The sequence below is a fragment of the Podarcis pityusensis genome (genome assembly GCF_964106645.2).
Source record: "Podarcis pityusensis genome assembly, chromosome: 7".
NCBI lineage: Eukaryota > Metazoa > Chordata > Lepidosauria > Squamata > Lacertidae > Podarcis > Podarcis pityusensis.
Window position 1 is genome coordinate 65,371,612 of NC_138031.1, and position 25,243 is coordinate 65,396,854.

At 40.4% G+C, this 25,243-nt stretch overlaps 2 protein-coding genes across 3 annotated transcripts in view; one reads left to right on the top strand and one right to left on the bottom strand.

Moving 5' to 3' along the window:
• Window positions 1–25,243, top strand: part of RPP40 (ribonuclease P/MRP subunit p40) — a 39,080-nt gene that overhangs the window by 1,711 nt on the left and 12,126 nt on the right. Inside the window, exons 2-9 of one of the 2 annotated variants that reach the window (XR_013988924.1) lie at window positions 1,872–2,016; window positions 2,920–2,988; window positions 3,631–3,726; window positions 4,754–4,879; window positions 5,759–5,957; window positions 6,658–6,792; window positions 7,269–7,490; window positions 16,785–16,860. Coding sequence is in view for 1 of the 2 variants with exons in the window: in XM_081014938.1 (XP_080871064.1) it covers window positions 1,872–2,016; window positions 2,920–2,988; window positions 3,631–3,726; window positions 4,754–4,879; window positions 5,759–5,957; window positions 6,658–6,792; window positions 7,269–7,464 (966 nt within the window). In the remaining variant the exon portion in view is untranslated. Of the gene's footprint in view, window positions 1–1,871; window positions 2,017–2,919; window positions 2,989–3,630; window positions 3,727–4,753; window positions 4,880–5,758; window positions 5,958–6,657; window positions 6,793–7,268; window positions 8,088–16,784; window positions 16,861–25,243 lie in introns of those variants that run through there. The other variant, XM_081014938.1, reaches the window with a different exon arrangement.
• Window positions 18,918–22,127, bottom strand: LOC308481834 (tigger transposable element-derived protein 1-like; the record flags this gene model as incomplete). Its single annotated transcript, XM_081014539.1, has 2 exons — window positions 20,344–22,127; window positions 18,918–20,185 (listed from the first exon to the last, which is right to left on the bottom strand). The coding sequence occupies exons 1-2, from the start codon at window positions 20,582–20,584 to the stop codon at window positions 18,918–18,920; spliced, it is 1,509 nt and encodes a 502-aa protein (XP_080870665.1). The 5' UTR covers window positions 20,585–22,127.

Below are 25,243 nucleotides of genomic sequence, written 5' to 3' on the forward strand. Positions count from 1 at the left end.
AGGCCCTTAAATCTCTTCTAGGCCCCTTCTGCAAATTTTTTTGTTCCTGTTTGTGCTTGCGCACTTCTTTGTCAATTGTTGGTTTCTTGGGGAGTGGGTTTTTGTAATATCAAATGATGCCAGTTGGCTGCAAAATATGTGCCCATGGACACACACCTCTGCCAACTGAATATAGTGTTTTATGCCTTTGGTGAAATGTACCATTCTTCACAAGTGCTTATGCCACAATATATATGTTAGTTATTTAAGGTACTTGCAAGACTGTATTGCTTTTGCTGCAATACATTAATAGTTTCAGACATTATCTTTAAGAATGTGGTATTTATTTAACGTTTCTATCTCATGAGAACAGCATTTTAAAAACTCAACCCATTCAAGACTGTATTATTTATTCAGTCTTTAACCAACTTACGGTACATATAAAATTAAATATCAACCAGCATGTTATACTAAAGAACAGCGCCAACACAGCCATCCAATGAAATTAAAAAGAACAAAACATAAAACAGATTAAAAACCACCAGTGTCAATTCTATTCAGTAACACAATCCAAAATCATGGCTTCAATAAGCACATACTTAAAACAGAATATGGGCCAAACTAGATGTGACACACAGCTGCATGGCTATGAGTTTAAAGATAGCTTCACTCACCACCCTTACATGAACCTTTTGTTCTAAAAATCAGACATGAGTGGGGTTGACCCACGTTTAAACAAATCGGCCTATTACAAATCGGCCCTTAGTTTTAAAACCTAAAAGTATCTTGGCACATCACTCCAAAGCTACTGTATTATTTAATTTTTTGCTGGTTTCAAGTTTAAAATTCTGCTGAGGGTTGTGCAAAGAATAAAATATTCCCTGACAGAATGGTTTAACTGTCTAACAGGCATAACACTAAAGGGCTTATGAGACAATGAAGGGAAAAGGGAAAGTATGGATTAAATTAAAGCTTAATACCAACAGTATAATGTATTTAGTACTCACTGCCTTGCAGGATATCTTCAGGAGTGGAGTCCCTTAGATAGATGGATGGCATCTTGTATGCCTCCTTCTGACAACTCCTGCAGCCAAGCTGGTGCTAAATGTATTGCTTTCCATTTCTTTGGACAACATCAGCAGGCTGGGGAGCAGGATTATGTAGTTTGGGCAGCCTAGGACTTCCATACCCATTGTCCAAGTTTTCACCCCAGAGTGGTCACTTCAGTGCTGCTAACACAGTGAAAACAACAGAGGAGGCAGCAGTTACGAGTTACCAGGCTCTGCAACCAACGGGCACTGTGATTCTCCAGCAGTTTAGCTCCGCCCCCAGAGGCACACTCCATTGTCTCTTGAGACAGATGGATGTCAACAACAACAAAAATTATTTAGGCATGTAACGTGGACATATCACATGTGGCCTTTTGTATCCAGTCCATATTGCTTGTAGAGCTACAGTTTTCCTCTTGCATGCTTTCCTTGGGGAGGAGGGGATACTTGTGGCCCTACAGATGTTGGAGAACTCCAGACTTCGATCAGTCCCAGAAACTTTGTTGCAAACATTTGCAAATGTGCAGAGGTAGTTTGTAACTGTGTTAAGCCTGAACAAGCCTACAGACAGCATACCTAACACAGGAATGCTGGGAGAATAAAGCAGGATAAATCCTTGTCATCTTGACTTTCTTGGTAGAAGAATTGGTTACAAATGCACAAGTATTTGGATACTAACTGTTCATAATAGGTTAAAAACACTACTTTGTTTGAGGTATTATTTAATATAAAACAGCCAGCATTGTATTAATGTTTATCTGTGGAGCTGTATAAAAGGTATTTTGCAGTCTGTTTATTAATGATCATAATACCTCATTTATATCCCAAATGTTCTCTGAATAGGTGTCTTTTTTTATCCCTGACTGTGGAGCAGTCCCAGAAGCACTAAAAAATACAGTTGCAGATGTTGGGCAGTACTACTTGGTGAAGAATTTGTCACTTCATGAGTTAGTTACGCAGGAATTTATTAACACATTTGTGAAGAAAGGTAAGAAACCATTGAAATAAATAAGCAAGCATGACTGAAATTCTGTTTCGTAAAGGTGGAATGTAATTAATTTAAGGAAAATCTTTGGCTCCTGAAGGATTTTTGAAGAGAAGCACCTTAGAAAAATTGGGTGTTATTGTTTGTTTTTGCTTTTTCGCATTTCATTCAGTTGTAACAGCCTCGGAATACTTTGGCTCTAATATTGTGTCCAATATAACGGTTCTGAGGGTTTTGAGTGCACTGGTGCCTTGTCTTCTGGCTGCAGGAGTTGTTTGTTTGTTTGGTTTTTTGCTGCAGTAGATGTTGAAAGCTAGGTGTTGTAGTCCTTGATTGCAGTATTTTCTTGTGATGTTAATAGAAGTAAAGGTAAAAGGTAAAGGACTCCTGGACAGTTAAGTCTGATCAAAGGTGAATATGGGGTGTGGCGCTCATCTCACTTTTAGGCCAACAGACAGCTTTCCAGGTCATGTGGCCAGCATGACTAAACTGCTTCTGGTGCAGTGGGACATGGTGACGAGTGCCAGAGTGCACGGAAACACCCTTTACCTTCCTGCCACAGCAGGATCTATCTACTTGCACTGGTGTGCTTTCGAATTGCTAGGTTTGCAGAAGCTGGGATAGAGCAACGGGATCGAGCAACCCCATCACACAGATTCAAACTGCTGACCTTCCATTCAGCAAGCCCAAGAGGCTCAGTGGTTTAGACCACAGCGCCACCCATGTCCCTTTACCTTTACATTTTTACTAGAAGTAACATCACAACAAGTAGAAGTGGCATTCCCAGATTAGTTTAACTATTGCAGTTTCTTTGAAGAACATGATATTAGTTTTTGTTTGTTTGTTTTTATTATAACGACTTTTAAAAAAGAAGCAATTAAACTCTGAAGTCTTTCTGTGTTTTAGGTTCATGTTATGCTCTTACGTATAAAACAAGGATTGACCAAGACAATACAGCTGCTCTGCTACCAACAGGTATGATATCATGCTGAAAACAAATAGATTTAGCGTTTTTCAAATTTTATAGTACTAAAAAGTATCCTTCAGTTCAGTTAGACTAGTTAGTGGTCTATAGAAGCTGTGTGTGTGTGTGTGTGTGTGTGTGTGTGTGTGTGTGCTGACAGAAGAGAGAGGGGGATGTAATTCATATACTCACCTGGCCCAAAGATCATGTTTTTAGGTAGAAAATCTAGTGTGCATGTTTGTACTTCTCAACACACATATAAGAAAATGTGCAACTAAGGTATTCCAGGCCTAGTCTTGATTCGCGTTGCCTTTTATTTTCTTTTTGAGTATTAAGGGTTGTAAGATTCAGGCCTCAAAGCATATAGACCTATGTCTACAGCCTTCACATCATATTGTATGCCAGTACACATAGGCAATCCTTAGCCAGGTAAGTGTATGAACCACTCCACAGAATGTGTATACGTAACAAGCTGCTTTCCAAAATAGAGTAGAAAATGAGAATCAATGTAGTTGATCCCTGTTATCTTCTGGTAATAACTGTTCACAATTTTAATTCAGCGTTATTAGTTCATTTTGTGTTTGTGTTTTTACTTTGTAGTATGTATTAAGAAGTTAGAAAATATGGTTACTTGCAATTATTTTTGTTTATAGGCAAATTAATTATATCAGTAGACAAGGATACTTATGAAGAGCTTGGACTGCAAGGCCGTCCTTCTCTGTATTCTGGTAAAAAGCCGATGAGATACAGTAAGTACCTATTTATTAGATAACACCTCAGTTCTTGGCTTTCTTATGAATATAGGACATCACACCCTCAGCTTTTGAGGTTTGGAATTTGAATTGGATTCTGCTTGAATAAACAGATTTGCCCCCTACAGATCAATTTTCCTGATCAAGCAAGGGAAATACTTAAATAAGTAGTTCTCAACACATGTAGCTTGTGCAGATGCATGTGCCTACTTCAATGTGCATCCCTATTTATATCATAATACTCAACTCATTGGACAGCCCTCCTAGTGATGCAGCAATAAAATTGCTAGCTCATTTGCAAAGCTAGGCAGGATCCGGTAGGGTTTCAAGTTGGATGGAAGACCACGTATTGTGTGTGCTGCATTGCAGAGTGTTGGACTAGATGACCCTCGGGGTCCCTTCCAACTCTACAGTTCTATGAGTCTATGGCTCAGTCTGCCTTTTGATACAGACTAGGATACTTATGCCCATCTTGGGTCAATAAACGTGTAGAACTAGAGATGAGTTGAGGTCAGTATTCATTACCAGCTTGTTTCACAGTGCTTTAATGGCATGTACAATCTGAGATCGATATATATCACAGGGCACATGCTCCTATTCAAACTCCTCAGTCTCACAAAATGTGCTAGTGAGGCCTTGTTGTAGAACCCTTCCTCTAGGGAGGTAATGTTATTCTCTCCTAGGAGCAGGACTTTTTGTGTGTGGCTCCTGTGGAATGCTCTTCCTGAGGAAGTTTGCATGTCTCCTGGTCTCATTTTGTAGTCAGGTGAAAATACCTTCATTCCATCAGGCATTTGGGGATTAGTGAAGATTCTGAATGTTTTCTTATGGAATCTTTTTTGTTTTCTGTTGAAAGGTGGTCTATAAATACTGTAAATAATGAATACCTGGTGTATAGTCATTAATGTTTTTTATCGCAATGTTTAGCTTCTTTTTAGAAAGAGTACCTGCTTAGTTATCCAGGTAGCATAAGATCTACTGATACTATGTTCACATCAAAATTTATGCTTTCTTCTTTTAATAGTTATTACTGTTGACTTGACTGATTCAACCTTCAGTCCTGATAGTAAGAAATACAACAGAGTGATTTGGGCCTTGAAGGAAAAAATGCCACTAGAGTTTGATTTCTTGATGGCTTGGCACCAAACAGGTAACAGCACGTTAACCATAAAAGGGAATGGTGGAAGACATACATTATATATACCATTCTATTTTGAAGGCTGATCCTGGTGTTTTTACATGTGACCGATAGGTGTCTATACACATTTAAGGTGCAAGAAAATGTAATATAGGAAGGGTAATCGGTCTGTCAGGAGAGCCCCTTGTTTGGCAAGACTGCAGACCTTAGTTTGGGAAGTGCATGTCTTTTCTAAGTAATAGGGTTTCTTTTATGCAATAGGCTGGAATGCTTAGGCATCGAAAGTAGAACTAAATTTGTGGGAGATGATAGTACATATTAGACACCAAAAACAATGGATTTTTTGGTTTTGGAGAAATCAGTAAATGAGGGAGTACATATATAAATATTTTAAATGTACAAAATAATAATAAGAAGAAGAAGCAGCAGCATTATTATACAAATAATCCTTAAACATTGTGTGGATGGGATAAGGAGTGTATTAGAATTATGACCTTGTGCACTTCCTAATTTGCAATTATTCTTCCTGTATTCTTGCATTTTTCCAATAATTTCATTTTTCAGTTTAAACCTCTAATAATGTTGATCACGCAAATTCCAGCAAAGTGGCACAGTCTGGTTGCTCTCCTAAGTGCTAAATGGATCTGAAAGTACACTTTTTATCCTAAAAGGAATGTGACAACTTGTGGGATTAAGAGGAGGAGGTTGGAAATCTTAGGCTCTGGCATGGCATAGATAAACAATAGATTTAATTTCGACACTGTATTTCACTAAATCTATCTTTCCAAATTGCATACAATCATAAAAGAGTTTGAATAGTGTGGAAAAAAATGCTCCTTTTAAAGTCTGTTTCTTTTTTTTAACTTTTGGGGTGTGTTGTTTGCATTCAAGGATCAGAAGAATCAAGTTTGATGTCATACTTTTCCAAAAACCAAATACAGGCCCTTCAGCCAAAAATAACATTCAGCACATTAAGAAATGTGCAGTGTCCAGTTCTGGAGAGCAATAAATTGGAAGGAGAGCCAGAAACAGCATGCAGTGCTCAGGAATTATTTGAATGGCTAGGTGCCATTTTCACTCACACTGACTTGTAAGTATCTGTTGCTTGTTGTAAGTATCCAACTATTTTTCTTCAAAAGAACCCCAATTGGCTTAACATCAAATTATACACACACACACACACTCACGAGTATTAAAAATAGTAGGAAAAACATCACTATAAAATGGCAAAACCCATCATATTTTCAAAATGAAAGGAGCAGCCAAGCAAAAGGAGGAGTATCCACAACACAAGACATCCACTTTCAGACATCTGTTGAAGTCCTTTTTCTGCCGACAGAGCCAAGCCCCTGCTTAAACTTCCCAGCCTTTTTAATGATTATTTTCTATTGTTTTTATTGTCTTTTGTGTTTTATTATGCTTGTATAAATTGTTGTACACTGCCTCGATATTTTAAGTGATTTGGTGGTATATAAATATTTTTATAAATTAAAGTTGTTTAGACACTGTAGTACATAATGTCATTTGGATAGTTATTATCATATCTGGGTTATTAAAAAGTAAGCTGAATTTTTCTGCTGAACATCACTGTTGTCCACAGATCTCAAAGGGCACAATCTACTGACACAATGGGAATTGTACAGGAGAATTTACTAAATGGATTTTGTCCAGTGAAAGGGGAAATTATTCAGCTCTTGGTGATTTAGCTGTATGGTGCACTAGCAGAACAATTATTTAGCAGTTGGAATGTTAAAATATTAAAAGAGTCTTGCATATCTTCTTTTTTGCAGAGAAAATACATCTTCTAGTTTCTTATCAACATATTCATGTCCTCAACCGAGCACAACAGTAGAACAAGCTTTGTTGTGTACAATAACCGGCTTTATACTTCCAGAGAAGATAATTCATTTGTTTGAACAAATATGGTAAGCAGTTAGCTATACAATCTGTCCTATTTAGCATGTTATAACTACACCTGGAGTTGATCAAATTGAGCCCTAAACACACAACAACATAAATACCACTGAACTGATTTCTGAATATACATGCATTGGGTTGCACTGCATGTGTGTTCATGCAAAACTGAACAGAGTATTATATTTGTTTCAGTGTTTTTCCAATCATTTGATTCACAGCCAATTTCAGGGAGGGGGTGCAGGGGGAAGCCCTGTTACACAAGCAGAAGTCCTTGTGCAGGGTTTCTACTGATGGTGCTGGTTAGGTGAATCCCTCCCTGTGTGTTTATTTGAACAATCTTATGTACATACTCTTTATCAATAAGACTTATTTCTCTGTATATATCCATAGGACCAAGCTGTTTGCTTGAACAGCTATGATCTAACTTCTATTGCAAAGCTTAATATAATTTATAGTTTTGCTTCTCTTTTCCTACCCACAACAGTTCCTATTTTGAAGAACCAAAGTTGGCTCACTGGATATCTCTCATTGTTCATGGCTTTGCTGACAGCCCTGTTTCCTGGAAAGAAAGTGAACATGGTTTCCTAAAAGGCGGGGAGAATTTATACAACTTCGTAATTTTTAGGAGCTTGGACTACTGGCTTCAAATGGCAGTTGGAGCATATGATGATTGTCCTTAAATAATGACTACTGAAGGCATTCAAAGGTGTTGCATTATTAAATAGACATTTTTGTAAAATTATATTAAAAAAGTACCCTTTAAAAGGGTAGGTTATCTGGCTTGAAATCAAACACAAAGGTGAAATGATTTTCATCTTAATTATTTTCTTTTTAAAATTAGTTGTATATTTAAGTGTGTGTGTGTTTGTAGGGGTTTAAAAAATATAGTTAACGTTTGAGCTTTAAATTTGCAGCCATAAAAAATGTTGTGGAACATGTTGGTTTGAAGTTGGTTTAAAATCCTGGTATAAAAATAATGATATGTAAATAAAAACATTTATTCTACCTTTTGGAGAAAAATGTTTTGAATTTACGTAAGAAGTTGCAGAAGCAACAATTACTAGACTTTGCTCTTACCAAGGTGGCAGCTAGTAGGAAGGATTGTACCAGTTCTTAGAGCCAGCATATCGGTACAACTAGAACCCTTGCCTTATCAGAGACACCCATATCAATTCCTTTTCCTAGCCCCTTGTGCTGTGCTGTCTTTTTTATTGGGCTGTGTGTGTGTGAATCTGTGCGTGTGAATTCTAATTACAACACAATACCATTGGAAATTACTAAGAATAAAATGACATTTATATAATGGGAGGCTACTTTGCAACGTGTCTGCTGCTTGTATCATGGGAACCATTTTTATAATTTCCCGTGATCCAATGAAATGACTGCAATAAAACACAGCTGAACTTACTGGATGAAGAATTGCGAGTTTACCAGCAACTGTGATAGTTGGGTGGAGATCTGGTAAACAGCATTACTACTATAATGGAAATGGTTGCTAGGACAAGATCTTGTATGGTGGCATCTGACACTCTGACGGTAAGCTCCTGGGAGTAGAAAGGTAAAGCTGAGTCTTACTTTCTAGGTTTACCAAATTGTGACCTATTCCCAGTGCCTCTTGTTATAATAATTTCAGGACAGCAAGATTTTCAGGTGCCTCAAGTCCCTATTCAATCTTGCGCCATCTTGTCTGTTAGGAAGCAGAACTAGAGTCCTTTAATTTAATAATTACAGGTTCCTTTTATATCATAGCTCTTACAAGGTGATCATAAAATGTTAAATACATTTAAAACATGATATTCTAGACATTAACTTCCGAACAGTGGCATGCTGCACCAGTAGAGTTGGGTTCTCCCAGAATATTGCATTGCTGTTCTTGAGCTTTGACTCAACAGGTTAGAATCTGGCAACTTCCATGGCATTTCACAGCATACTCAGAAGCAAATACTGAATTGGGTGGAGAACATGCAGACTGAATAGTTGGAAAGTGATTTACCTTCGACATGACAACTTGCAAATTACTTCAACCATTACTTCAACCATATAAAGTAAAATAAATAGGACAAATGCAACAAACTATAGTAGATAAACTCACTGTAGCATAATAAGTTGAGCCTGTTAAGATCAAAGCAACTGCAGTTGCCTTAAAGACAGCCTTTTCTCTAATTGCTGTGCTGAGATCTTGGTCCTTGCTTGTCAGTAAAGTTCAGAGCCAGACAGGAAGGAAGTGAGCTCAGTTGTGGAAAGGAGTGGGTGTAATATACTTAATGAAAACCTTTCAAGAATGGAAATCTAGACCAGGGAGATTGTGACCTTATCCAATTTGTTAGACATGAATTCAGCAAAAAATAATTTTACTCTGCATTTTGCAACAGATTACAGAAGCAAAATATTAGGACCAGAAATTATTACAACATCTCTTGGCATTGTTAAAACAAGTTGCGGGGGGGGGGGGGGGCTCATGATGCTATATACAGGCAATCCTAGGAGCATCGTTGCTCTGTAAATACTCGTATTATTATTTTTGGCAGAGGAGAGCATGTTTTGGAAATCCTTGCTTGACATTATTTTGTTTGTTTTAAACATTATTAACCAGAGTATTTTTTTAGTTGGCATATTGACCTTTCAGACAGTCTGAGCTTCAGCTTTGAGCTAGGCTGAGCATGTAACATTATACAGCAATAAGATTCAGGTGCATGCACCCTCTCATGTCACATATAAAATCTTCAGTTTGAATCAGAACCTCTTCCCATGTTCATTATTGGATGAAGAGGCGATAGTCCCACTTGTGCCATTTGTCCACTCCTTTATTTCCTAGCAAGAGCATTGCGAACAGTGTCTGTGTGCAAATGCAGATGGAGTTAACATGAAAAGATGCAATGAATGGGAAGAGGTGGGATATATCTGCTGAAGATTTGCTTCCACATACAGATATCTGTGAACTGGCCTTTTACTACATGCACCCAACATGCTTGTTTTGCTATTCACAAATGTATGAAAATATGCTATTAATTTCTTATAGCAACTTTTTTGGTCATATTAAAAAACAACAACCCCAAAACTCCAGAGTTTTATTTATTTTAAAATCTCATATTCTTACGTTATGGATATGCATGGAGAAACAATCAGACGGTCCTCTGCCCTATCTACTCCAAATCTAGACAGTTTGTCACCATATCAGTTCAGCTGTAATCGGTAGCAGATAAACAACCATACTTTTCCATCTCCCAGCTTAAATATCAAGAGTGGGGACTTAGAAGGCTGTGCTTAGGTAGCTTAAATATTATTGTAATAGGGATTCAGAGGTGTTCTCTAGCTTCCACCTAGAGTAGGAATAATGTCTTATAAAATAACCTGAGCTCTTATTTTAGAATAAAAACAGTTGTTTACTCCTAGAGCCTCCAGCTACAGCTGGCCATCTTAACAATAGCAAGCATTCTGCTGAACACAGTGCTCCTGGGAAGCAGGAAGCAAATTGTAGCATTCTGCGCTCTCCAGTACTGTTTGCATGCACTTTACAACATTTTTTAAAAAAGAATATTTATCATCTGATACAATCAGTTATTAATTTTCATTTACCCCTTTAGATTATAATGCCTTAATTACTATATATTCTCTAACGGCATATTGATTGAGTTAGCATTTAGGGCCACTTCATGCATCAGATTTTTTCCTAGGACGCATGTGGTGAAAAAGCTATGTGAGAATGTGTTCTTGGTAAAATGTACTGTCAGTTTAAATGACAGCAGTGTAGGATATGGTCTTTTGTGAAGTGGTCCTAACAAGAAAGTGCATTTAGGAACCAATTCTTATTCCAGTCAGCTTTCACAAAAGCTTGCAATTTTCAAATTAATATTCCGATATAGAGCATCAAATGGGGTACTGTGGAGTCCATGACATGGACATGCAGCCTGTATATAGTTCTATCCCACCAAGATTTACTACATGTTTACACCAAGCTGACACTACAGAACAAGCCCATATACACATGCAATTACAGGCACTTCTTTAAGAGGTGGCGTTCTTACACACACCCTTCCCATTTGCTGTGGTAGGATAGGGTGTGCAGACTTTCCATGAATGCAGTTCCAGTTCTGTTCTTAGAAGTTTGGTATTCCTGGAACTGTCATGGAGCAATCTGATGAGAAAAAAAGCATTTGTGTATCTCTCTAGTCTCTGCCTACCTGTACAGCAGGATTATGTAGAATAGATAGTGACTGATGAGAGAAAAGTATGCCTATCAGGTCCAGTTGAAATGTTACAATAGACACAAAAATATATAATTAATTCAATTTTCACTATTATTAATTTAATTTATATACTGCCCTTTATCTGAAGATCCCAGGGCAGAATACCATATTAAAAGCATAATTTACATATATCGCAATATTTTTTGTTGCTATGGCCGATGGCTGATGCAAATAAAGTTCCATTCATTCATAATTTACATAGTGTAATGATAGAAGACAATAAAACAGTCACAGAAAAAAATTATCGTTAACAGCCACTCCACACAAACTTAAAAAACCATAGGTAGTTTGGTTGAACCATAGGTAGGTTATCTCCCGCTTGGATTACTGCAATGCGCTCTACGTGGGGCTACCTTTGAAGGTGACCCGGAAACTACAACTAATCCAGAACGCGGCAGCTAGACTGGTGACTGGGAGCGGCCGCAGAGACCACATAACACCGGTCTTGAAAGACCTACATTGGCTCCCAGTACGTTTCCGAGCACAATTCAAAGTGTTGGTGCTGACCTTTAAAGCCCTAAACGGCCTCGGCCCAGTATACCTGAAGGAGCGTCTCCACCCCCATCGTCCAGCCCAGACACTGAGGTCCAGCACTGAGGGCCTTCTGGCGGTTCCCTCACTGCGAGAAGCCAAGTTACAGGGAACCAGGCAGAGGGCCTTCTCGGTAGTGGCGCCTTCCCTGTGGAACACCCTCCCACCAGATGTCAAAGAGAACAACAACTACCAGGCTTTTAGAAGACATCTGAAGGCAGCCCTGTTTCGGGAAGCTTTTAATGTTTGATGTATTATAGTATTTTAATATTCTTTTGGAAGCCGCCCAGAGTGGCCGGGGAAGCCCAGCCAGATGGGCGGGGTATAAATAATAAATTATTATTATTATTATTATTATTATTATTATTATTATTGATGGCTAAAAGCCTGGGTAAAGAGGAATGCTTTCCCCTGGCGCCTAAAGACATGTAATATTGGCTCCAGGAGAGCCTTTCTGGGAAGAGCATTCCGGTGCCACCACAGAAAAGGCCTGTTCTAGTGTTGTCACCCTCTGAACCTCTTGGAGCAGGAATGCAGAGAAGAGCCTTGGATGACAAGCGCAGGGTCCGGCTCAGTTTGAATGGGGAGAGGTGGTCCTTAAGGTATTTAGGTCCTGAGCCATGTAAGGCTTTATAGGTCAGCACCAGCACTTTGAATTGGGCTTGGAAACTCATTGGCAGCTAGTGTCGGGCCAGGATCAGTGTTATAGACGCAACAGGTCTTGCCCCAGTGAGCAACCTGGCTGTCAAATTTTACACCATCTGAAGTTTTTGAACCATCTTCCGAGACAGCCCCACATAAATTGCATTGCAGTACTCTATGCAAGAAACCATGGATGACATCATGTTTAAAACCGGTTGCCTAAGTGTACAGTGTTAACACATGACCATGACATACCCCCCACACCATAGATCCATGATTTGCTAATGCTTACATATTTATATGCTAGCAATTTGTTTCAGATGTGATGCTGTCTATGCGTATCCCTGCATGGATCATGTTTCATTTATTTTATGTGCCCAATGTCACATTTGAATTGCTGCATAATTATTTTTGCCTTTTTTTCTGGGTGGTGATACAAAATAAGTCACACTAAAAATATTCAGGAAGGAAGACAGCATAGACAGGTGGAGCTGAACACATTTCTGGCAGAGCTCCACAGAAGGCAGTGGAGCTCTACAAGATTGGAATTTGCTCCATTTTAATCTTCACAGCTGTTTGCTGTCTCTCTTGAGGGGGAAAACACACACCGCACATCCATAAAAAAATATTAAATCCCCCCCAAACTAAGAAAGTTGCCAGCAAAGTAAATGTTTACACCTTTTCTTCATATTTATGGAGATTTAATCCAAATCATTCCACTGCACATTTTTAAAAAGTTTTATTTAAACAGGAGAGGTAGAACTAAAGGACAAAAAGAAATACACAGAATAGGATTACTGTAAACATGTTAAAGCAGCTTGGCTTTTACTGAGAAGATGTACACCTCTCAATATAAGTCCACTTACACGTTCTTTTGGATCGCCATTAGAAAATGAAACCATTCACTTAAGAAAAACTGATGCTAGCTTAAATTGCTCAATCCTCGTAATAGTGACAGTAGCCTTATCTAGTGAGCTCAACCAATTTATGTTTTAAAATAGCCGTAAGACAACCTTATAGAATCTATAGCAGATCTGTGAGCGACTATGTAAATAAACAGAAGAGATACTGAGTGCTTAACCTAAGGGAGGCTTAAATTGAAAAAGGCTCAAGGCATGTGGATCTGAAAGCATTTTGGGGGATTTAAATTATGGATTAGATACATAACATCATACTTCTGAAAGCCTCATCATGGTCTGAAACACTGCTTTATGTCTTCTGAACACAATGCCAACTGTGCACTGAATCTGGCACCTGCTGTTGTAATTAGCTTTTCTGAAATGGTTTGTAACACGCTCTGGCCAAAGGCTTCTCTCTCCTTCCTTCCCCCTCTCCACCCCCTCCTGGGCTGCTGTGGTGGCAAAACCCAACACTCTTCCTTTTGCAGTTTTCCATCTATTGATCCTTTTCTACTAACTGTCAGCAACATAAGACAATATTTTCAGGTGATGAAACCCAATTTTGGTCTATTAAAAAAGAGCCAAGAAGGCTTTCTACAAGCAATAAGAGTCAACAGAAGTGAATAGTGGGTACTAAATTAAACGAAAGAAGAAGCTTCTGAAATAAAAAATTGAAGCACTGTCAAAATATAGCCTTTGATATGAAACTGAATTGGCTGGAGCTCAATCATCTGTGTAGGTAGTTTGGAGATGAATTGCATATATCTATGCATTTTTTCCAAGTAGAAAGTTGACTTTGTAATTCTCCAAAGCAGAAGAATCCAATAGTTTAGGTTCATATTTGTTTCATTTTGAACTGGAAAGGCCATCCAGATATTTCCAGTGCAATGTGCTTATGTAGAATAAGTGTTGTGACCTAACAATTTTTGCTGAAAGGCAAACAGCCATAAACCTTTAAAAAAATGTGTTTTAGAGAAATAATGCATGAACCAACGCACTGTGCCGTTAGTAACATAATGCTTAGTATACTATTGCTCCAATTTAGCAATAGAGAACTTGCAACATTGTTTGGAGAGTTCATGAGAATTCTCATTCAGATGTAGAGGGACTTTGTGATATTCATCTGGGCTTGATTAATACAGCCAGTGAAAGTGGACATCATCATTTGGGTCCAATTGGAAACAACAAAGTTAAGCTACACCAGGATCAAGCCTTGTATAGGCGACAGTAGAGATGTGTTAGGGAGTAACTGGGTATTATGATGAATACAGATATGTTTTAGTTGCTTGGTTTAGGATCCTGCAACACTTTTTCATATCTTCATAAGCTTAAGTCCTGGCTGCTGTAGGTAAATTCAAATCAGGTGACAATAGCCAATTGAAAAGATCTTTTCGTTGTGCACTGAAGCAGTCATTTGTAGCTTCCTGACATACATATTGTCAAACTTTATCAATCCTTCTGTCCACCCCCCCCCCCCGAATTTTCTAGCAACTGCAAAGGGGTGACAAAGTTGGGCTTAGCATTCACCAAGGCATTAAATTGCTACCGTATGACTCTTCTGAATCTACTTTGTAATGTACCTTCATGGGGCTGATCTAGAAGACTGTTGATAGAATTGATACCTCCTTCCCTAGGGTGATCTGATGAGTACATATTACACCAACAAGTTGGCACTGATTTACTAGAGATCTGGGGGGGGGGGGGGGCGGAGGGAGAGAGAGAGAAAGAATGGAAACTGCTGTTTTTTGACATGCTTTAAAGCCTACCTTGCACACAGCCCAGAATTTATTGTTGCCATTAAGTGCCATCATGATATTCTAAGAACAGTGTGTGTCTTCAGGCAATTTTAGCTCTTAAAATAAATACATTATCAGTTGCCACAACTCAATGGCTTGCTAGGGTCTTGCATCTTCTGAAAGAACACAAGACCTTTCATATGAGGTGTTTTAATTCTGTGGTTTTTTTAATTCACTATATATTTTGGAAAGTTGTTTGCCTCCTCTCTGTGCATTAACCAAATTTTTCATGATGGTTCCTGAGATCAAGGAGTGGGCTTTCTTCTGTTTGGATACAGTTGGACACCATTTTGAATCAATATGGCAAACTAGACCTTTCAAAACCACTGATTTTCCCTACTGATTTCAAAACTCCACTGATTTTTTTATTTTTTGGGGGGTGGGTTCTTAGAATTCCCAAGCAATAGCAGGTATGAGGCTGCTAGATCACAATATTTTATCTTATAAAAATATGCAGTCCACATTGGGGATGCTCAAGCTATGTAGTTAAACATCATTCAGGACATTGTGGTACGAAACAGAATGGCTTGGTCTGATGCAGGAAGGCTTTTCTTGTGGTCCCTTTAAGCAACTTAATTCTACTGCAGCAATTAAAATATATTTCCTGAAATTGTCATCATGTAAAAACCTGAAGAAACGAAACTGAATTATTTTTGAAAAAAATAGTCTGAAGCCCTTGGTGAAATGTCTGTTTCCAAAAGTGACCATGGACTGTTGATTTCTTCAAAACACTTTCTAACTCCCAAAGTGAAATATTGTAACTTGCTTGTCAGTTGAGTTGATGCAGTGATTTTGGTTCTCGTGGGCTTCTAGCCAGACAAGCCTTAGAACCGGCAATTACTGCTATCCCGGGAAATACAGAAACAGTTCTTCATTTTCTGTTCCTTCAAGAAGCCCTCTATTTTATTGTCAGAGGTCTGAAGGTCTTCCTCTGTGTCAATAAGATATCAGGAGGAGCATATGTTGTCCTGTTGATGATAGCGTTTTAGATAGTATTGTAATGGCAGTGTACAGTGGTACCTTGGTTTAAGAACAGTCTGGTTTAAGAGCAATTTGGTTTACAAACTCCGCAAAACTGGAAATAGTGTATTGGTTTGAGAACTTTACCTCGGTCTAAGAACAGAATCCAAATGGTGGAATGGCACCGGCGGCAGGAGGCCTTATTAGGGAAAGCTGCCTCGGTTTAAGAACGGTTTTAGTGTAAGAATGGACTTCTGGAACGGATTAAGTTCGTAAACCGAGGTACCACTGTATTCTTAAACACACTTAATAGCAACTAATGTTACTTCCGAGTAAAATGTGCTTAGGAGCACAGCCAAATTTTAAAAACATCCTCACGTGCCCTTCACCCAATGTATTTCACTCTTCTCCCTGTATCTACAACAGAAGACTGATTCACCCTGATCCATGAGTGCTCTGTGCCCAGGGAACCTCTCTCATTATTTCCTGAGCAAATTATCAGAACTGCCAATTCAGAAGAGCACACAAAGTTAACACATGGCAGCATATTACATATATAATTGGGGAGTTACGTATGCGAGGCAACTGGATGCCCAGTCAGCTGAATTGAGTAATTTCCTTGAGTTACTACACTTCCTTGGAATGGAGGTCATTGGCATGGGCATCTCCAGGAATTTTCCCTGCAAATTAAAACACCAAAAGTTAGCCCTTGCCACACACCCCTCGTGCCCCATAGATGCCCATGGTCACAGGTGGTGTTTCTGTGATACAAGCTTTATTTGCATGTATACATAGCCAGAACATGAAAGCAGCTTCACCTCATTAACTTTCCAACATGTCCTGCTCACCCACTAGGTTTCTAGGGTCATAGCTTTCTCTTTCAGACGTAGTTTCAAGAATGGCAGTCTTTTTTGTTCTCTTTCAGACACAGAAACATTGATTACATCTCCAGCCACGGCAGGAGGGAAGAAAGACATGCACCCTTCTACATGGAGCCCCAGGTATTTTGTTTCCGTGGCAACACTTCACCTGTACTTGGTCATCACTTTAGTTGTGCAAAGACAGGTTGTCTTTTAGTGATCCATGATGACTGGGGTGGGGGGATATCAACTAGAGCCTTGATTTCTCTTCTGTCTTCCCTCCCCACCCCCAGCAAAAAAAAATGGTGGTTGTAGCACATACAGCAGATTACAAAACAGAAGCATTCCCCTTCAAAACAGCGTGAGGATAGAGGGGGGAGCCATGTATCATTCCTTTATTCAACATCATTCAGTCCCTCTACTCCTTAATTGGTGGAACAAAGACTAAGTAAAATCTTATAAATTCTACTTGGGGTGGGGGTGGGGATTAAGATCTGTAAATCTTCCAAGTTTTACTGCAGCTCTGTTCATTTAAATGGAGGTTGTGCAACATCAGTATTTGGAGGATTGTGTCCATAGAAAATAGCAATCTATGTTATGTCTGGATGTTTTTAAAGCTGGTTGGATCTCCATTCTCAATATAATGTATCATGACCCTTGAGTTAATAGAAACAAGCCCCATTGCTATGAGTACCAGAGCTTTTAGAGCAGAGTACTTGCATTTACCCATGGAGGGGGCTCCTAAGAGAAGAAGTCACACCTCTTCAAAAGGTAAAATATGAACCACACTCTTGGCTTCTTTGTAAAAATAAAGAATCAAATGGCTTATTGTTGTGTCCCAGTTCACAGCTAGAACATAAATGGCTTTGAATTAACCCCTTTTGATTGTGAAAGTGCCCTTATTCAGATTTGCAGCAATGTTGCATGTTCAGGATTAAGGTTTAGTTCAAATTAACTTGTTTATTGCCGAATGTCATATGTGGTCTTAGACACAAGTGTCTATAAAGCTCATACAAACTCATTTGCAGATAGCTCATACATCACTCAGTGAAAACCATAGGCATTGTAAATTATTAGCTCAGGCCAAAGGTATCTTTATTAGGTCAGTCTAAGGCATGTGTGTAATCTTTGCAGGGCTGTAACTCTAATGCTGCATAAAGCAAATCATACAGCAAGATCTTAAAGAGCATTTGAGACATTCTGCTATGTCAGTTGTCAAGTGAGAGGTCATATTTCATTAATTTGCATTTTCCTTTCTCCTTTGAAAATGGGCAAGGGAATCAATCTGACATTCAAATGTGAAACCTAGAAGTGTGCCCTAAACAAATCTGCCAGGCTTCATTCCAGAATCTCTGGTGACCAGTGGAATCAAAACATTTACAAGGTGAGAAATAAACCAACTTGCTCACTTTGGTCTGTTAGCTAGAAATGACACCAGTACTATACAGTGGTGCCTCGCAAGACGAAATTAATTCGTTCCGCGAGTTTTTTCGTCTAGCGAATTTTTCGTCTTGCGAAGCACGAAATCCCATAGGAATGCATTGAAATCCAATTAATGCGTTCCTATGGTCAAAAAAAGTCAAAACAAAGCCAAATTTGGTACAACAAGAGTTTATTAAGTGCTCTTTAAAGTCACACATACTGTAAAGAGCATTTCAAAAATTGAAGGAACAATAAATTAAGTTTCTAAACATGACAGGAAAAACATTTAAAAATCAACAAAGTGTACATTACATTTTCTAAGACTCTGGGGGACCACTCGAAGAAGGTTCCTCTTCCACTCTTTGCTTCTTGCTGAAGAACCTGTCCATGGTCTGCTGCTTCATCCGCCTTTTCAGCACCTCCCTGAAAGGCGACATGACCGTCGTATCAAAAGTGTTCGCAAGGTCATGTGCCACGTGCTTGTTAGGGTGGTGCCGCTGTGCAAAAGCCTGCACATCCTTCCACTTCATGCAAATGTCCCTCAGTTCTTTGGAGGACAGCCGTTCCTCAGTTGCTTCCTCCTCTTCCAGCGAGGCCTGCTCCTGCGCAGCCTCTGCCTGCAGTTCGACCAGCTCCTGGGTGGTCAGCTCGTGGTCGTGCTCCTCCACCAGCTCACTGATGTCCTCCTCTGTGACCTCCAGGACCATGGTCCTCCCCAAGGCAACAATGTCCTGCACCACTGTTGACTCTGGTGCATCAGAGTCACTTGGTGCCACTCAGTCCGGCCACAGGCTGCGCCAAGCGCAATTCAGATTTCTCTGGCTGATCCCTTTCCAGGCCGTGGTGATCATCTTCAAGCAGGTGACGATGTCGAGGTGGTCCTTCCAGAATTCCCACAGGGTGATGGTGGTGCAATCAGTCACCTCGAAGCATCGCCTGAAAAGCTCCTTGGTGTAGAGTTTTTTGAAATTGGCGATGACCTGCTGATCCATCGGCTGGAGCAGTGGCGTGGTGTTAGGCGGCAGGAACATGATGTTGATGAAGCTGAACTCCTCCAACAAGTCCTCTTCAAGGCCTTTAGGATGAGCAGGAGCATTGTCCATCAGAAGCAAAGCCTTCAGCGGCAGGTCGTTGTCCAGCAGGTACTGTTTGACAGCAGGGCCAAAAGCAAGATTGACCCAGTCCACAAACAGCACACGTGTGACCCAAGCCTTACTGTTGGATCGCCACATGACACTCAGCTGCTCCTTGTCGACCTTGTGTTTCTTGAAGGCCCGTGGGTTCTCCGAGTGGTACACCAGCAGGGGCTTGATCTTCAGGTCACCGCTTGTGTTGGCACAGAAGAGCAGGGTCAGACGGTCCTTCATGGGCTTGTGGCCAGGCAACTTGGCCTCCTCCTGAGTGATGAAAGTCCTTTTGGGCATCCTCTTCCAAAACAGCCCAGTCTCGTCGCAGTTGAAGACCTGCTGTGGAATGTAGCCCTCCGTCTTCACAGCCTCCAGGAACTCCAATGCAAAGTCTTCAGCCGCAGGAACATCAGAACTGGCAGCCTCTCCATGCCTGACCACGTTGTGGATTCCAGATCTTGTCTTGAACTGGTCAAACCAGCCTCTGCTTGCCTTGAAGACTTCTGGCTCGCCTGAGGTTCCTGGCTGTTCCCGGACGAGGTCTGCGTGCAAGGCCTTGGCCTTCTCACAAATCACGGCCTCAGTCACTGTGTCCCCTGCACGCTGCTTCTCTTCTAACCAGATGAGCAGCAACTTCTCGACCTCCTCCAGAACAGCTGGGCGGTTCTTCACGATCCTGGTGACTTCCTTGGCTGCATCAGTCGCAAGGATCTTCTCCCTCATCTTCAGGATGGTGCCGATGGTCGATGGGTTCCTGCCATACTCCCTGGCGAGGTCTGTCACACGCATTCCACCGTCGTGCTTCCGGATGATCTCCTTCTTCATTTCCAGCGTCACCTTCTCCTTCTTCCTCTCGCCGGCCTCTGCAGCAGCAGTCTTCTTGGGTCCCATGGCAGCACAGCTCCTAGCTTCGTAAACTCAGGGGGGGAAAAAATCAGTGCTTTACACCCAAAAAATTCAAAAGCACCCAGCCACCCACCACACAGGAATTCAAACCCAGAACCAAGTCCTTGAATTCCAAACACCCAACCCAAAATCCAAAAACCCCAAAAAAAGTTTTAAAAGTTTAACTTACGAAATGGCTGCAAATCACCAAAGTCTTCAAAATCCTCAAATGGCTGCAAAAGAAGTTTTGGAAAAGCTTTAAAAATCACCAAAGTCTTCAAAAACCTCAACTGTTCCCCCAGCCACCCACCCATCACACAGAAATTGCAAACCCCTCCCCAACTGTTGCAAACCCCTCCCCAACTGTTCCCCCAGCCACCCACCACACAGAAATTCAAACTCAGAAACTTTTTTTGAAAAAAAAACAACATGGCCCAATGGTCACAGAAAATCAGAAAAATTCAGAAAAACCCACACAAGCTCCCAGATTCTTGCAAACCCCTCCCCAACTGTTCCCCCAGCCACCCACCACACAGAAATTCAAACTCAGAAATTTAAAAAAAAACAAAAACAACATGGCCCAATGGTCACAGAAAATCAGAAAAATTCAGAAAAAACCACACAAGCTCCCAGATTCTTGCAAACCCCTCCCCAACTGTTCCCCCAGCCACCCACCACATAGAAATTCAAACCCAGAATTTTTTTTTAAAAAAACAGCAGAGTGCCCCAATGGTCACAAAAAATCATAAAAATGCAGAAAAAACCCACACAAGTTCCCAGATTCTTGCAAACCTCTCCCCAACACCAAGTCCTTGAATTCCAAACACCCCAACCCAAAATCCAAAAACCCCAAAAAAAGTTTTAAAAGTTTAACTTACCGAATGGCTGCAAAAGAAGTTTTGGAAAAGCTTCAAAAATCAGCAAAGTCCTCAAAAACCTCAAGAAAGGCTACCACACCGCGTGCTATGTGTTGCTCCTCGAAGTCAAGTCGCAACTGCACCTCTTCAAGCAATGCACCCTGGGTATTAACGGTTTTACGAAAAGGGAAACAAACTTGCAAGACGTTTTCGTCTTGCGAAGCAAGCCCATAGGGAAATTCATCTTGCGAAGCAGCTCAAAAACGGAAAACCCTTTCGTCTAGCGAGTTTTCCGTCTTGCGAGGCATTCGTCTTGCGGGGCACCACTGTACAGTGTGTGTTACACTTTAGATTGAGGGAAAATATAGTACGTAGTGATTTTTTGTTGTTCACTTTTGCATGAGTGGGTGAAAGACACAAAAAGTTACAAAATAATTTGACCAATTAACATATTACATTAATCTGCCAGTTGCCCTGTGCCTGCAAGGGGAAAGGGCACTCAGGCCAAAGGAACAAGAGTCCCTGCCTGCTATTCAGACAAGAACAGGTGCAAGGGAAGAGCATCTAGTCCCAAATGCTCATTTATAGCTCACCACTTTGTTCTTGCACTGAAGAATTGATCTTCCTTCTCTACCTGTTCACCCTGCTTCCTTTCCCTTTAGTATATTTGAAAGCCTGATGGCAGTGCCTGCCTCTGCTTTATTGAAGCAAGTTGCTTTGGAAGAAAATAATGGTTTGAAAAATGGGTTAAATAGGGTTGTAGTTGGCCAGCTACAGTTGTGCCTGGAGGAAGCAGATATTTGAGACCCATTTTAGTCTGGTTTCAGACCTGGTTTTAGTACCCTTGCTCAGCTTGACTGATTATCTTTATCAGGAAAGATACAGAGTGTCAGTATCGGTATCAAACTTTATTTTGGTCACAGGTTAAAGGTAAAGGTAAAGGGACCCCTGACCATTAGGTCCAGTCGTGGCCAACTCTGGGGTTGCGGCGCTCATCTCGCTTTATTGGCCAAGGGAGCCGGCGTACAGCTTCCGGGTCATGTGGCCAGCATGAGTAAGCCACTTCTGGCGAACCAGAGCAGCGCACAGAAATGCCGTTTATCTTCCCGCCGGAGTGGTACCTATTTATCTACTTGCACTTTGACATGCTTTCGAACTGCTAGGTTGGCAGGTTAGCATAAGATAAAACATACGACTTAAAACACACAAGACTTAAAACAGGTAAGGAATAAAAACTAGTAATTAAAAGGTGATTATATTATACATACGTAAAAACATAGAAACAGAGACAAACAGTTAAAAGTGACTATAAGGGAGGGAGTGTGAAGGAGCACAGGTCTTGCATTTTGGGCCTAGTTTGTGGCACAAACCATCCTTTGGATGAATATCCATCGTGGCAGTGCAGAATCTAGCAACTGAGTATGTAACATGGGTTTTCATCTTGGAAGTAGCAGGGAGGTATAAAGTTGTTCTGTGTGACCTGGGAATTTATGTAATACAGGCAAGATGAACCTAGCTCGTATATCTGTATAGTATTGGCAGAGATAAAAGACATGTTCGGTTGTTTCCAGTTGCCCAGAGCCACACGGGCATTTCCTCTCCCCAAAGGGTGTCTTCCTTTTTTTTTTTTTTTAAAAAAGTAATATTTATTAATAATTTCAAAATTACAGAAAAAAAAGAAAAAAAATTAAAAACAACACCACAATACATAGAAAAAAAAAACAAGAAAAAAAAAAGACATAAAAACCAATGCAACAATACAGCAAAAAGATAAAAAAGAAGGGGAAAAAAGACACAAATCCCATATTACATATCTTTAACTTCCATTTGCTTGTTTCATTGACCTCCTCACACCTCCCTTTTTGTATTCTAGTTTGATTGATTATTTCAGCAAATTCTTTCCATCTTTCTCAATTTTTACTAAATAATTTATCTTGACAATTTAACCTATTAATTAACTCAACAAATCCTTTCCATCCTTTCCCCATATTCTGTTATTCAAATTACCTTAAGTTGTTTAACCTTATCTTACCAAAAAATACTTTAGAGCTTAACGCTTAATACTTGATTATACATAACTCCTGATATCTTTTCTACTAGAGTCATATAGTTTCATTCCAACATTTTCCCTAATGTTCATTAATTTTAGGCTAATTCCCTAGGAAAAAAAATTTTCTTTATAAATTTTCTTCCAATCTTCATCCAACGTCTCTTCTTCCTGGTCTCGGGTCGTGTCAGTCCTTACTGTCCATTCCATCTAGTCCATCAACCTGGTAATCTAATGTCCGAGGCCCTTAAGTCTCTTCCATGTCCCTTCTGCAGATCTTCTTCTTCTTGTTTATACTTGCCCTTTTCCTTGTCTTTTGTTGGTCTCTTTCTTAGTTTCTTTCCTTTCTCGTTGGGGAGTAGGTCTCTGGGGGATTCCAACCCAAAATTATCTTCGTCTCCCTTCATCCAACCAGCCCATTCCCCAGAGTCCCACTCCCCACAATCATCAATGTAGTCCAAAAAATATTTAAAAACATATTTCGAGGTCTCTCCAAAGTTAAGAACCTCCTCAGCTCCAGACTCCCCCTGGCTGACTCCAACTTCAATCTTCAAAGACAGCGGCTTATGCTCCTGTAGGGCCTCGGGTCCCATATGGTGTCTTCCTAAAGCAGCCCTCCTAGATGGCTGAAGGGAGGGCCTGGCAACAGGCCAGAGTGAAAGCTCTTCGCTGTTTTGGAATTTCAAGGTTGGTTATACAGTGGTACCTCGGGTTACAGAAGCTTCAGGTTACAGACTCCACTAACCCAGAAATAGTACCTTGGGTTAAGAACTTTGCTTCAGGAGAACAGAAATCGCGCGGCGGCAGCAGGAGGCCCCATTAGCTAAAGTGGTACCTCAGGTTAAGAACAGTTTCAGGTTAAGAACAGACCTCCAGAATGAATTAAGTTCTTACCTCGAGGTATCACTGTATATGGCATCTGGGAGGTGAGGTATCTTCTGGTTTCACTGATTAAAATTTTTGGGGACCTGGCTAGATCTGCTTGGCGTTTGGTATCTTCCACGTGCTGTTTGATGCTTTTTTTGGCTTGTTCATACCCCATGTCGAATAGGATCTGCGGGGTGAAGCCTAGAGTTGTTATTATGTTTATCATTGCACGTTTCCATGTCGTTTGGAAACTGACCTTAAAAGTTAAGGGAGGAAGGAGCAAGGCTTTGGAGACGTGTTTAGGCACTTGTAGGGCTGATCTTAAGAATTTAGATTGTACCAGTACTAATGGCGCACAATTGGCAAGGGGACCTAATTGGGCACCATATACAAGCTGCACGATGGATTTGGCCTCAAACAGTTTGAGGGCTGAAGGTATATATTGTCCGCCTTTAGTCCTGAGGTACCTGAGCATTGCATTTGCGCTTCTCTGGGCATTCCCTACAACATAAACCTTGTAGGCATTTCTACTTTCCGAGGAGTGAAGGGTTATACCCAAATATTTGCATCAGGTGAGCTGCTCAGTCTTATGGCCACTGAGCAATCTTATGGCATGAGCAAGGTTTGGGCCTTTTGGCAAAGCACATGATCTTGATTTTCTGATAATTTAGTTCTAGTTTGCTCTCCTTGCAGTATGCTGCCAGTGTTTTCAAGCCTATAGGAGTTCTTGAGAGGATTGCTGCGTCATCAAGTTCAGAGGAAGTGCAGCCTTGTTGGTGTTCCTTGATCTCCCAGTGACTTTAGACACCACTGACCATGGTGTCCCTGTGGAATGACTTGGGGATGGGGAGTTGGAGGCACCATTTTACTGTGGCTCTGCTCCTATTTGCAGGGTCAGTACCAGAAAGGGCTCCCTTGGGAGGAAGGGTGGAATAGAAACTTCATACATAAAATGCAAAATATATTAATATACAATCTGTGTGCCAGAGTTTCCCATATGGCTTGGGTAGTGCTAGTTTCAACCAAGTGTTTGTGGGCAGAACAACAAGCCAGGCACCTGTTCCTATGATTGTGGAACCTCTTCCCTTCCTATTGGCAACAATAATGTTAAATGCATTTATCTGAAGTGCCATTTCAAGGTACAGTTTTTTGAAACAGGTTTCAAGACCTTCCTACTTGATTCAAGTTCCAACTTAACCTTAATTATTCTTTTAAAATAATTGGTATGTTTAATGTCCAACCACAAGACGTTCCCAGATGAATGCATCTTGCTTATAACCATGGACAGTCCATGAGATAATTTCAGACTCATTGGTAGA